Genomic DNA, 14710 nt, shown 5'->3' on the forward strand with positions numbered 1-14710 from the left:
CTTGGGTGAGCTCTCTAGTGTTTAATGATGGATAAGGTGTCACTGGAACTCAACATTTTGGCCACATTTGTTTTGTTTGTAGAGTTTCTTTCCAGTTTTTCAAGATCATGGAGCAGTCTGTGACTAGGGCGAGGGTTCAGGGAGTAGCAGGGTTTAGAGTTAATCACTCTGTAAAGCCAACTGAACCCAAGGCAAATCTTGCCTGGAAATGCAGATTCCATAGTGAACAACGGACAAGCTTCGCTGTCCATTCTGTATAGACACTGCTGGATCTGTCAGCAACATTCTCTCTCCACCCTCCTCCTCCCCCAAGCTATCTGAGCTCTGGCTGCATCCACTTTCCTCCCTCCTTGCCAGAATCCTGGCCAGGTTCCAGGGTGACCAAAGCTACAGCTGGACAGCCGAGGAGAGCTTAGTGCATGATGCTGATTGCCATGACTACCAGTCACAGGCTCCTCCCCTCATCACTCAGGAGCAAAGAAAGGTGGGCTGTGAAGTGGACAGCAATGCCCCCTCCCCCATTGATTGGTGGGAAGCCACTGGGACTTTCTTCCTCTTGCAGGGTGCCATAGATAATCACATTTCATCACCACAGCCAAGCCTTTGGGGTCTGAGCCCTGGGGGAGCCTCCTTTGTGAAGAGGGGGTTCTCCTGAGCCCTTGGACACTTGGACTCATGGGTCCAGCTTCCTAGGAATGCAATGCCAGCTTAAGCTAGAGCGCTTTGTCCTCTTAAGGCTTTTTAGCTCATAAAATCATGGCATGTGAGAAGTAAGAGGGACTTAAAAAATACAATATAGAATGTAGAGTTGGAAACCACCTTACAAAATAGAACATCGAATGTCTGATCTTGAAGAAACTTGGAGCCTAGACTACAGAACATAGAATATCAACATTGAAAGAGTCCATAGAACACAGAACACGCCATATCAGCCCTTGAGAGGACCAAAACTCAACAGAATACAGACTTTCCGATTTGGAAGAAAACATCCAGTCTAACAGGCTTATTTTATGGATGTGGAAACTGAGGCCCAGAGGAAGAAAGAAGCTTGTCCAAGGTGACAGAATGAGTTAATACTACATCTGAGACTTGAACCCAGACTTTCATGCTACCCTTATCCTGTCTGCCTTAAGTCCCACTAAACAGCAAATGAAATGTCCATCTCCTGGCATAAATCATTCTCCCAAGCTTTTCTCAGTCTGCCCCCCCTCTTCCTGGGGAACAGGATACCCTTCCACCTCCCTGATGAATAAATGATTCTCCCCACCCCCACTGGGCCAGAGCCACTGGACAGTCAGCAGGCGGCAGGCAGCTGCAGAGACGACTGGTAGGGTGGGGGGGATATCCAGAGTCTGGTAAGCTGCCAGCCTTCCCCCTAAGGCTATTCATCACAGGGCAGGCTGAGGCTCTGGTCGGTGGTGAGGTGAGCAGGAGAGCATCGGAGAGCGGCCGGCTGGAGAGAGCCAGGATGTGGGAGCAAGGCGAGAAGATCATGAGGCCTCAGCCTTTCTTAAGCCCCTTTTCAGCCCTGGGCTTTGGGGTCCTTTCTCTGGCTTTTGCCTTGGCAGGGAGCCAGCTGGTAGAGGTAAGACAGATGGAGGGAAGGCCCAGAAAGAGGAAGGGAAGGGAGAGGGAGACAGGTTGGGAGAGATCTGGGGGCTGGTGGGTCCACCTTGGAGGAGTCCAAGATGAGGGAGCTTGGGCAGGCCAAGGCCAGGCCCAGGAGGCTGGGACACTTGGTGCCTGTTGCTGTCCCAATTTGGAGTTTGGAGGAGAGCTGAACGTGGAGTCCCAAAGGTGAGGGAGACTGGGAATGAGAACCAACTTGTATTCTGATTTCTGTGGTCACAGCGTTGTCATAAGGAGACTTTCTATTTCTATGGCATTTTAAGGCTCTCAAAAAAAGGGTCCCCACAAAATAGCCCTGTAAGGAAGGAAATGCTCATCTACTATACTGATTTTGTAGATTAGGAAAAAGAGATCCAGAGATGGATGGATGCATAAATGAATGAAAAAGCATTTAAATACCTGCTATATGTCAGACTCTGTTCTAGGTGCTAGAGATGCAACTATCAAAGTGAGATGGTCCCTGCCCTCAGGGAACTTACATACTAAGGGGGGGGGGGGCAACCTGTGGGCAGTGGTGGCTATGGAAGAGAGCTTTGGTCTGGGAGGCGGGCATCATAGGGACAGTGAGTGGCACCATGCCCTTTCTGAAGCAGTGGCTGTAATGATTCAATTATCATTCCCAGAGCAAGAGGTGAAAAGTAGTTGGGGAGACGCGGGGAGAACATGCAAGGCATCAGGACAGATGGTATGACGTCCAAAAGGGATGGATGTGAGGCATGGTCTGGATCCAGCTAGATAGAGTGGGCTAGGTGAGAGTGGGAAGCAATTTGGCCAAGATCGCACAGCTAGTGAGCACCAGAATTCAAATCCAGATCCCGTCTCCAAACCTGGTGCTCTTCTAAGGCACCATGATGAATGTCAGAATCGGAAGGGACTTTAGTTCGTGCTGCTTGTCAGTGCTGGACTTGATGGGCACAAGCTGAGCCATTGCCCCAGTTTAAGAATGGGACAATTGAGTCTCATAAAGGAAACTCACTTACCCAAGGTCACATAGTTTTATTGGTTTAGAATCAGGACTCAAGGTAAGGGGTCGGCAAGAGGGTTTGGTGACAAGAGAACCAGATGTGTGATCAGAGGATAGGGCTTATATCTCACACCTTCCATTTTAAGCAACTTGTGTCATGTAATTGAACCTCTCCAGGCCTCAGTTTCCTCGCTGGTAAAAAGAAGGGGTTGGACTATATACTCTCTGTTTCCGCCCAATTCAAAAATCTTATAGTTCTAGTCTCTCTCCACTTGTAACATCCCATCGCTTGTCTCTAAAAGAATGGGAAGGGTAGGAGGAGAGAGACTGACCACAGACCCAGCATAATAGCAAGACTAAGTCATCCCCTCGGGGACATCCAGTCTCAAAAGAAGTAAAAAGGACAGTCTGATTGGGAAGACAATTATTTTTTACTCCCTTGTTAAAGATTGGAAGACTGAGGCACATAACTAGGGAATGATGCTACCCAAATTAGGAATAGACATTCTTGCATTCCCCCCACCCCACTCCAACCCCTACTCCATCCCCTTGCGTTCTATAGCATACTCCCACTTGCAAGTCTCCATTTTAGAGTAAAATAGAATAGCCCATAGGATAAGTATCATTTAGGCCTCCCTCCAGTCTAGAGGCCCTTATCTTATCCCCAGACTATAAACGAGATTCCCATCCATATACTTTTTTTTTTTAATATCCGTAAGACATCAATATTTTCGGTCCAATCCTCCTTACTCTACCTTCAGTTTCTGAGAAAGCAGTGAGCTAGGGGATGCCCATCAAATGGCTAAACAAGTTGTGGTATATGATTGTCTCGGAACACTACTGAGCTGTAAGAAATGAATTGGTGGATTTTAGAAGAAGAACCAAGAAAACATTGTATAAAGTGACAGCAATATTGTTCAAAGAGTAATTATGAACAATCAAGTTACTCTGAGTATTAGAAAGTCTCAATTATAGAAGACCTATGAAGGAAGATGGTATCCACCTTCAGAGAAAGAACAGATAAACAGAAGTATGCATAGTATGGTCTTACATATATTTAGAAATCTATGCCAAATGGTGGCCTTCCATCATATGGGTGGGATGGGGAGGGAAGGAGACAGTTTGGAACTTAAAATGCAACAAAATTAACATAAGTTAAATTAAAATTTTTAAAAATAGAGAAAGCAGTGGCCTTGTCTGGTCCTTCAGGTAGTTTCTCCACCAAGCCTGACCTAGCCGCAAAGATTTTGTGTAAGTAGATGGATGCGAATCCCCTAGATTTGAGTAACCCTGGAGCTCGACCATCTCTTCCCTTAACTCATAGATTCAGAATCTCTAGAGTTGGAAGGAACACTTTCCATCCTCCATATGAAATAGAATCCCTTTTAGCACACCCCTGACAAGTGGCCATCCAATCTCTGCTTTATGACCTCCAGGAAATGGGGCTGCTTTCCTGGTTTCTTGGGTTCCCTCTTGATCTTTGGTTGAGTTGGGATCCAGTGTTCAGACACGTCTCTTGTGTACAAATGAAAAATTACCTTCCATTTTGAAACATGTTTCACGTATGACTTTGGTTTTTATACCAGTCATTCCTAGATATAGTTCTCCTCTCTCACCTTCCACCCTCCCCCCCAAAACCCAGCTACATTTGAATTTCATCTTCTTTTGTTAATAAAGAAAACCAGGGAAGTAAAGCTCCCTTCTTTATTCTCCATCAGTACAAACATATCTTCCCATACTTCTCTGAACTCCTCACATCTGTCATTTTCTATGACATATCATATTATATTCAGAGGCCACAGTCTATTCAGTCTATTTCCCAACTGATGGCCACCCTCTTTATTCTAGTTTTTGGTTGCCACAAAAAAATGCTGCTATGACTATTTGGGTATATATAGAATCTTCCTTTTTCATTCAAACCTCTTTGGGAGTTTAGGGCTATTTGTGAGACAGCTAGTCAAAGGCTACAAATAGCTTAGTGGCTTTCCCCACATATTCCTAAGACCAATTCAATTTGAACAATTTGCTTCTGTATTTATCGGGGAAGGGATATGAAGGAACTTGGAGGAAGGGGCCAGGGGTTTGCTATCAATAGCACCATATCAATACAGCTAACTGTAAGTTCAGCCTTTAAGATGTTCAGGTCTGAGAAATGTTACCAAAGCAGTAGCCAAACAGATTTCCAATCAGGGAGAGGGACATGAGGCAGCCTTTTCACTTGCTGAACATTGGACCAGTAAAACCTAGGAAGGGAATATAACCTAAGGAAGGAAATAAGGGACAGAATCCATCAGTCAATCAACAAACATTTACTATATGAAATAAAAAAAACTAAGTGAGAAATAGATCCTAGATTTACAGATAGAAAGGATGACAGAGTCTTCATCCTCAACCAGTCACAGTCTATTTGGGAAAATGGGCCATCACTGTTGTCGATATAACTCTTATTCCCATAACGAAGTGGTTCCCAGAGTCTGGTCTGGAAACACCTGAGGGTCCCCGAAACTATTTCAGGGATTTCTTGAGGTCAAAACTGTTTTCACAATACAGTTATCCCTTCCACATTGTGGGGGTTAGGGGCACAGCACACCTGTGATCTGGAAAATCCATGTAAAATTTTTTGGCTCTCCCTTTGTGCCAAAGAAGAAGTCTGAATTTTTCTTTTTTTTTTTTATGGGGTGTTTACAGTATCTTATTGTAAAACCTGGGTTAAGTGTTTGGTCATAGGCTCTATGTCATCTGATGGCCTTCATGTGTCATCTGCGACTTCCACAAAACTTCGCCTAAATTCCCATTTAATTTCTTATGCCTACCCATGATACAGTGAAACCCCCAATGAGGAAAGCTACAGCGTGATAGAGATAACTGTAATACTCAGATGCCTTCATTTCTAATACAGCAAACATTAATAAATACATAAACAGAGACTCTCGGGGGAGGGTCTTCAATCATTTTTAAAAGTGTAAAATAGTCCTGAGACCACAGGACTCGAGAACTGCTGTTGTAATATGTTAATGTCTATACTGCGTATTCCTTTCCAAACCCTGTGGGCTGCTGTGGTCAGGGAAGGCTCCCTTCAGGAGCCAGACCTTGAAAGAGGGAGAGAATGCGGATGCTTTACTTTAAAAGATCTGTGGTTTCCTTAGTGTGGGTCATACCTTCGTGGACATGGATTGCAGTCCCAGGATCATAGTCATAGAACAGGAAGGGATCTCAGTGGCCCCCTGCTCTAGATTCCTCATTTTACAGAGGGGGAAACTGAGGCACGGTGAGATGAGGTGATTTGTTCAAGGTTCTATAGAGAGTCAGTGACCTTCTGTGCTTCAGATGGTTCTTCATGAGTCATAGTAGCCCAGAACACTCCAGGGACCAGGTGCCATTTGGTGATGACTCTCTCTGAACTTAGGTTGGTCATCTGATGGCAGGCACACAGTAGGCCCACAATCAATGCTTACTGAACTGAGTTGAATATTCAGTGCCTTTTCAGCTTGGCAGGATGTTCCAGAGACTATGCTGGAAATAGTAGTGCTAACACTGTGTGTGGTTAGAGAATCAGAGGGTGTAGAACTGAAAGGAGCCTCACAACATGGAGCGGCCTTCTTACTTTACAGAGGAAGAAACTGAGGCCCAGGGAGAGGAAATGACAACCCCCTACCCCCACAGACCTTCAGTCATGATCCCCCTCCATCTCAGCCTGGGAAGGGTTTTCATAACGATAGCTTGTAATTTTACCACTTTTAAACTTACAAAGAGCTTTCTCTACCATGATGCTCAGAATTAGGCAATGCCAATGTTGTCATTCCAAACTGAGATATTGAGGTGAGTGATTTTCTTCTTCTCACCACTTTGGGAAGCTCTGGAACCCATCCTCTTTTCAGGAAATGGTCCTCCTCTCTGGCTAGCTCCTACCTGCCTCTTTTACCCCGTTCCCTTGGGTTCTTTCACAGACACAAAATCTGAGAGAGGCCTTGGGAGTTGAGAGGGAGTATCCCAGTCACCTGGCTGGGTCTCTCTTGAGGAGGCTGGGCCATGGGGCCTTCCAGGCAAGGAAGCAGGTCACTTCTAGTTCTTTCATGTAGAAGGGGCCCTAGGGACAGGGTTTCTTTCTTTTTTTTTTTTTTTTTTGCTTTTTGGAGGGCAATTGGGGTTAAGTGACTTGCCCAAGGTCACACGGCTAGTTTTTTGTGTTAAGTGTCTGAGGCCAAATTTGAACTCAGGTCCTCCTGACTCCAGAGACAGTGCTCTATTCACCGTGACACCTAGCCACCCCTGGGACAGGGTTTCTATCTCAACTTCTGGGGCACATCAAAGTTTTAGGGGCAGAGGAAGGGTGGGAAGTGATTCAGCTCAGAAATTAAATTCTAGACAGTACTAATAGGTCAGTGAGAATGGCTAGGGAAGGGGAGAGCCAGTCAAGAGAATTATAAAGGCAGTTTCTGGGAGGGTGACAGGTGGTGTATCAGTCAGTGGGTTAGGAAGTGAGTGTGAAGCTCAATTAAGGTGGAAGGGGAGAGACGGGAAGACAGAGACAAAGACAGACAGACAGACAGATGGAGAAGAAGAGACATTGAGCAATGGAGAGACAGATACATAACTACAGAAAGAGCTAAAGACAGTCAGTGAAGCATAAGTAGAAACAGAGACATAGAGTCAGGGACAGGAGGAAAGACAGAACCACAGGGAAGAGGAATAGGAAACACAGAGAAAGGGAGAGAGACAGAAGTGGGAAGGCATAGATGGAGACCGACACAAGAAAGAGACATCGAGTGACAAAGAGGGAAAGGCAGATGAGCAAAGACAAAGAAAGACAGACTAACAGACTCAGAAGGAGGTAAACAGAGGGAGAGACCAATAGAGACCCGGAGTCAGAATGGGGATATGGGGGGAAGGGGCAAGGGAGGAGAAGAGAGGTGGGGACAGGCCAGGATGTACCGAGACTTTGGGGAGATGCAGTGGGGAGTCCCAGGAATCAACCATCCCTCTCCCCACCCCATCCCCCTCATTCTCCACCCCCCCCCCAGCCTTTCCTGCCTGATTCTGGAGCCAGACCCTAGAGCTAAGTGCTGGGGTTGAATGTCCTTGTAATTAGATCTACACACCCATTCTGGTTGAGGGGAGGGGGAATAGCTCATCTAAAGCCTGAAATCTGAGCCGGCCCATTTCAGTCACCCTGTGCTCAGCTCAGCCTCCCTAAGAGTCTGGCCCATAGCCCCCAGGGCAGGGGGTATCACTGGGCAAAGTGGACTCCCCAAGGTGGGGCCAAGTCCTGGCCAAGTCCTTGAGGCCCAGGGGAGATTCCCTTCCCATCCAGAAGACCCACTTCCTTTTCCTAGATCCAGATGTAATACCTTGCTCTTTGACCAAAGGCCCAATGTCTCCTCATGCCCCACTCTCAACCCTGCATACACATATAATTCAGTTCAGCAAATGTGTTCAGCACCCAGTACTGCATACATCACTGTGCAAGCTTCTTTCTATTTACCTGACTATTTATCTGGTCAGAAACAACATCATACACATCTCTGTGGTCTAGCATATACAGAGAGAAAGAGAGGTGGATGGATGCATGGATGGATGGATGGATGGATGGATGGATGAATGGGTGGGTGGTTGATAGAGCAGTTATTAAGTATTTACTAGGTGCCAGGCACTGGGCTAAGTCCCAGAGATACAAGTACAACTCAGTAAGACAGTCCTTGCTCTCAAGAGTTTATATTCCTAATGGAGCACCATAAAACACAGAAAGAGGAAAAGAAAGAGGAGGCATAATGGTGTGGAGATGGAGAGTCAGGGGAGTGCTGTGGAGACCCCCAGGAGAAGATGGGATTTTTTTCCCCTAAATTTATTTATTTATTTTTACTTACATTTATAACCTATCCCTTCTACTGTCTCTCCTCTTATTAAATACCCTAATCCTCTAATCGAAAACACAAAACCCTCATCATAATCGTGGACAGTCCAGCCAAACAAGCTCCTACGTTGGCCATGCCCAAGACGTTTGTTTCTCTATGCATTTTAAGTTCAGTAGGAGGTGAGTTTAAGTCCAGTAGGAGTTTTAGTTTAAGTTTAAGTCCAGTAGGAGGTGAGTGGGCTGTTTCATTTTCAGGCTGCTGGAGTAGGTTGTTGCTTGTCCTTCATTCCCAAAGAGATCAATGACATCAGGGAGATGATGCCATGACATGCAAATGGATTGGATTTAAGTGAGGCAGGGCTAATGCAAAGTCACCGTCCTCACTTTCACCTCCAGAGCCACCTGGGTCCAGTGGTGAGATATAGATCAGGACTACTAGAGACGGTGCACCCTCTGGAGTAGAGGTGAGTCTTGAAGGAAGGCAGGGAAGCTAAAAGATGAAGGTGTGGAAAGAAAGCCACATGAGGGCATGAGGGGCACCCAGTGTAAAGACCTGGTGCATTCAAGGAGCCAATGCAGCAGAATCATGGAGTATGTGGAGGGAGGAGAAAAGAGTGAAGGTTCCAGGAAGGACCTAGGTTGTGAAGAGCTTCAAAAAACGATGAGAAAACACTAGATTTGCTCCTGAAGCTGAGGTCGTCACTGTAGTTTATTGGAGAGCAGGGATGACCCGGTCAGAAAAATTCCATCAACCACTGAGTGGAAGATGGGTTGGAAGGCTTTGCCCTCTCACCTCTCCCTCTTGGTCAAGGCTCAGTTTACATCTCACTCTTTGTAGGAGGCCATTTAAGTCTCCGCACTTGCTAGTGCCTTCCACTTTTCAAATGACCATTATTCTCATCAGGATTTATTTTCTATGAACCTAATCATCTCCTCCATTATAACACATGCTTCTTGAGGACAGACATGTGTTTTTTTGGGGGGGTGACCTTTCTTTATATCTCCAGTCCTTAGCACAATGCCTAGTATATTTAATAAATGCTTACTGACTGAGTGGGGACAAACATTAGACACAAGGGGATCATTAGAAGGTTATTGCCTTTGAGAGGTGACAAGGACCTGAGGATTAGGGTGCTTGCTGGGGGAGTGCAGAGAAGAGGCTACACAAGAGCTGTAATGAAGATAGAAAGGACAAGCTTTGTCAGTGGATTGGATATGTGGGCTGGGTGAGCGTGAGGAAGCAAGGGTGGCAATGAGGCTGGGAGGATAGTGGTGCCCTGGATGGTAATGGGCAAGTTTGGAAGAGGGGAAAATCTGGGAAGAAAGATAATCAGAAAGCTACGATGTTCTCATCACGCACCAAGAAGGCCCTTCTGCCCCCAGATGTGCTCACAATCCATTTACCAGTACCGGAAATTCTTCCATTAGCGATCCATTAGGCATTGCCCTCTCTGTTTGCCTGGGTCAAGTGACCCTAGGAGGGGTGGGATAACATTATCAATTAATAATGTGGCAAATTCATTTGTCAGATTGCTGACAGTAAGACAATGAGCGAATGGAAATTTTGATTGTGAAGAGGGTAGGGGAGGAACATGAGAGCATAGGCCTAGAGGGGGGTTTTGGTTGGGTGTTGGGGTGGCTTCTACAAGAGAAGATGACCAAGTGGGAGCAGGATAGGGAGATGAAAGAGGTGACCAAGATACTTCATCATTTTGCCTAGGGACGCTATATATAGGCTTATAATTTTGTGGGGGGGAGGGCAATTGGGGTTAAGTGACTTACCCAAGGTCACAGGGCTAGGAAGTGTTAAGCTGGATTTGAGCTCAGGTCCTCCTGACTCCAGGGCCAGTGCTCTATTCACTGTGCCTCCTAGCCTCCCCCCTAGGCTTATAAATGTTGTTGTTTTTTAGTTGTTTTGAGCCATGTCCGACTCTTCATGACCTCATTGGGGTTTTCTTAGCAAAGATAATGGAGTAGTTTGCCATTTCCTTCTCTAGTGAATTAAGGCAAACAGAGGTTAAGTGACTTGACCAGGGTCACCCAGCTAGTGAGTATCTGAGGTCACATTTGAACTCAGATCTTCCTGAATCTAGGCCTAATGCTCTATCCACTGTACCACCACACTTCTCTCTCGCTGTATATATACACATACATATACCTATATGTGTGTACATATATGCACACACATATAGTGGTTATTTTCAGTGTTTCAGTAATATCTGACTCTTCATGATCCCATTTGAGATTTTCTTGGCAAAGATACTGGAGGGATTTGCCATTTCCTTTTCCAGGTCATTAGACAGATGAGGAAACTGAGGCAAACGGGTTAAGTGACTTGTCCAGGGTCATACCGCTCCACCTAGCTGCCAATACATGTGTACACACATATACACATGTGTACATGCAAATACACATACACATACACAGGATATCCAAAAGTCTTAGAACTATACTAAGAATTTTGGAAAACCCTACATATATGTGTGTGTATGTGTGTGTATATATATAGAGAGAAGCATAACAACACAATATCCACACATGCATGCAATCATACAACACATGCATATACACATGTGTGCACAGTTCCCTTTTCCCTGTCTCAGTTATCCCTAATATCAGATCACTCTTAGCTGTTTCAGATTCTATTGAGTTCTGGTGATTCCTCCAAGGCCTAAGTGCATTTCCATTCTCTAGCCTTAGGCCTACATTCAGGGTGACCCTTTCTTTGCACAAGGTGTAAACCCAGGGTAGTAGTAAGGTTGTATGTGTGTGTGTGTGTGTGTGGTCAGAGTAGGCTCTGTCTTGATCATTACACTAAGTTTCTTTTTTTTTTTTTTTGCTTTTTGGAGGGCAATTGGGGTTAAGTGACTTGCCCAAGGTCACATGGCTATTTTTTGTGTTACATGTCTGAAGCCAGATCCTAACTCAGGTTCTCCTGACTCCAGGGCCGGTGCTATATTCACTGTGCCACCTAGCCACACCTTATGACACTAAGTTTCAATGATATGATGTACTGGAAAAAGTACCAGACAAGTTGCTCAGGTTTTCTGGGCCTTCGTGCATTATCTGTCCTCCGATGGGCTTGGATGGATCGCTAAGACCCATTCCAGCTCTACTTCTGGGGTCACAAAGGAAGCCCCTCACAGAAGACCTTCCTGTTAGGCCTTGCCTCCCACTCTCTTGGCTGTCTTCTCTGGGATGCCCTTATCCTGTGGGACCCCCAACCTTCCTCCTCACCTCCACCTTTTGGAGTTGCTAGCACTGTTTAAGCCTCCCTTGTCACCCTTTATACAAGCTCCCGATGGTTAGCACCCCCTCCCCAAATTACTTTCTGTGTATTCTGAATTGATTTATTTGTTCACATGTTTTCTTCCAGTAGAATTTAACACCCTGGAGGACAGGGGCTGCTCTCATTTCCAATTCAGTGCCTGGCTCTTGGTAAAAACTTGTTAAATGGAATCATGATGGTCTGGGTTCGGATCCTCCTCTGACTAGAGGCCACAATGTGCTTAAACTTTGCTCTCTCCCCCAGGAGCCAGCACAGCAGGCTTCCAGCACTGTTTAACTTGTCTGTTAAGTTGGTGCATCTGCCCGGTACAGGGCATGCACTGACTCTGTATCCCTACTGCCCATCCAGGGCCTTGCACCTATCCAGCTGTTTCACAAGTGCTTATTGCACTGACTACGGGGCTGTGTGAAGTCTGCGAGGCTGGGCCAAGGCAATGCATTGTCCTTCCCATTCTTCTCCCAGAAGCCCTAGAAAGATGTGGGCGGTTGAAGCTCAGAGGGAGCATCAACCAAGATGTGATAATGTGCTTTGTAAACTGTCAAGGCCTCGGTAAATGTGTGGGATGGTTATTATTGTTGGCAGCTGGGATTGGAGGGACAGAGCTGGGCTGTTTTGCTGCAGGAACTTCAGAGGTGAAGGACACAATGCAAACAGGCATGTTTGCGGCTGTCCAGGGAACTGTCTTGGGACCTGGTGGAGATGCAAAGTTCAGATAAGGCTCGGTCCTGCCCTCACTCGGTCATTTGTGTACATCTTCTTCCTCCCCATTAAGTTTCTAAGCTTCCCAAGGCTGGGGCCTTGTTTATACAACACCTTGACGCCCTGAGGCCAGAGGCCTATTGTTTGTACAAGAAACGCCAACCACCCAGACCTCTCTGCCCTTCACAGGGGCTCTAATAAGTGAAACAAGTGTTTACGGACTTGAATTGAGGGAGATCATCCATGGGCACAAGTAAATGGGATCAGAATTAGGTGATGATAAGGGGATGAGAGGAGAAGTCAAGTGTAGTGAGATCAGATGTGCTCAATCAAAGAGCTTGACCCTTCAGAGGCTGCCCAGGAGCAAAGCAGTGGTTTTGCCCATTGGGGAGCTGTGAGGACCAGAAAGGCAGCAGAAAGCAGAAGGGCATGCAGACTGTTCTTTAAAGATACCAGGAGGAAGGGAATAGTTATTAATAGTTATTTATTAAATTTATTTGTTTAAAAAATTTATTATTATTTAAATTTATTTATTAAATGTCTACAATGTGCCAGGAACTGTGTTAAGTGCCTTACAAATATTATCTAATTCCATCAAATAGTCTCTTGTTTGATAACCAAGGATATCAAGGTCTCCAACCCAGAGGTGTAAGTTGCCCTGGGGGAAAAGGTTTCCTTGCTCATGTGCCTCCTAGCTGGATTTTTATAAGGCTCTGTCCATTTCCCTGCATGGACACAGTACACATTGGTAGGAGACTGTGATTTTGTTTTTTAATTTTTGCTTTTACATTCTATTAGTAAATGGGCCATGCATTTTTCCCCCATTGGTGATCCTCTGCTGGCCTTGAATCTCAAGGCACAGCTCCCTCAAACAGCACCAGGGTCTGATCACCACTGCATGGCCCTCTCCCAGAAGCTTGGCCCTGTGTCTGGGATTAAAATAGATTCAAAGAAACTTCTTAGCACCCTCTTTCAGTTTATAGACAGTAGACCCACCTCAGTTGACATCCTACAATGAGAGAGACAAATAAAGTCCGGAGGAGCTTGGCCAAGTATCTGTTCAGAGTATTGATCAACCCACGTGGGTTAAGGATAACCAGTCAGCCCATGGCCCAACATCCCTGGCCCCTCCAGCAATAGCCAGTTCCTTCTTGCAAGGTAGCTATACTCAATCAGGCCTGAGTGTTGCTGCTGCTGCTGCTTTGGGAAACCTACAGAATCTTTCACAGAGTATACCCAAGATCAGCTGTATGTGGAATCAGTATGTTCCTGAGTTATTCTACCTGTCCCTTGACCTTGTAAAAGGAATTTGCCCCCAGGTTCTGGAATTCCTAGGTATTGGTCCCCAAAGTGGTTCGCACACATCGACTTATTCTCATTTGGTCTCAAACCCAGGGAAGGGTCAGAGCCAAAACAGGAGCATGGATTTAAATAATGCCATCCACAGCAAGACCCCCCAAAAAGGCATCCCAGGCTCCCCTGTCTCGAGGAGGAAGTATGTGAACAAGAGAAATGACTCCTTGAGAGCAGTAAGATTATTGGATTTGGAGTCAAAATCTGGCTCCTTATTACCTATGCAACCTCAGGCAATTAAATAACATTCAATAAGCAATAATTAAATACCTACTATATGCAAGGCACTATGCTTGGTGCTGGGGATATACATATGAAAGACAGTCAAGCAATTAGATGGTGCCGTAGATAGAGCACTGGACTTGGATTCAGACCTGAGTTCAAATCCTGTGTTACACACTTAATAGCTATGGGACCCTGGATAAGTCACTTAACTTCTGCCTCAGTTTCCCCATCAGTAAAATGAGGATAATTGCAGTACTTAGCTCCCCAGGTTGCTGTAAGGTGTGTGTATGTACACACACACTAATTATTATTAATTATTCTGCCTAAAGGAGCTTACATTCTTTAGGCAAGTCACTTTCTCCAATCTGGGATTAGCTTTCTTTTTTCTCTAAAATGAGTGAGTTAGACTAGACAGTCCTGACTTCTAAATCCCATGATGTCAGGGCAACTAGGTAGCAGAGTGGATAGAGCACTGGCCCTGGAGTTAGGAAGATCTGAGTTCAAATTTAGTCTCAGACACTTGAGATTTATTAGCTGTGTGTGATCCTGGTCAAGTCACTTAACCCTGACATAGATAGATAGATAGATAGATAGATAGATAGATAGATAGATAGATAGATAGATGATAGATAGATAGATAGATAGATAGATAGATAGATAGATAGATAGATAGATAGATAGATAGATAGATAGATAGATA

At 45.4% G+C, this 14710-nt stretch overlaps 1 protein-coding gene across 1 annotated transcript in view; it reads left to right on the top strand.

The window, feature by feature from the left end:
• Window positions 1–1468: 1468 nt before the first annotated feature.
• TMIE (transmembrane inner ear) overlaps window positions 1469–14710 on the top strand; it is a 27885-nt gene continuing 14643 nt past the window's right edge. Inside the window, exon 1 of the mRNA XM_069095426.1 lies at window positions 1469–1585. Within this exon, the coding sequence (XP_068951527.1) occupies window positions 1469–1585 (117 nt within the window). The remainder of the gene's footprint in view (window positions 1586–14710) is intronic.

The sequence above is a fragment of the Petaurus breviceps genome, unplaced genomic scaffold, assembly GCF_028583685.1.
Source record: "Petaurus breviceps papuanus isolate PSGF00001 unplaced genomic scaffold, PetGlider_PUasm1.0 227, whole genome shotgun sequence".
Taxonomy (NCBI): Eukaryota; Metazoa; Chordata; class Mammalia; order Diprotodontia; family Petauridae; genus Petaurus; species Petaurus breviceps.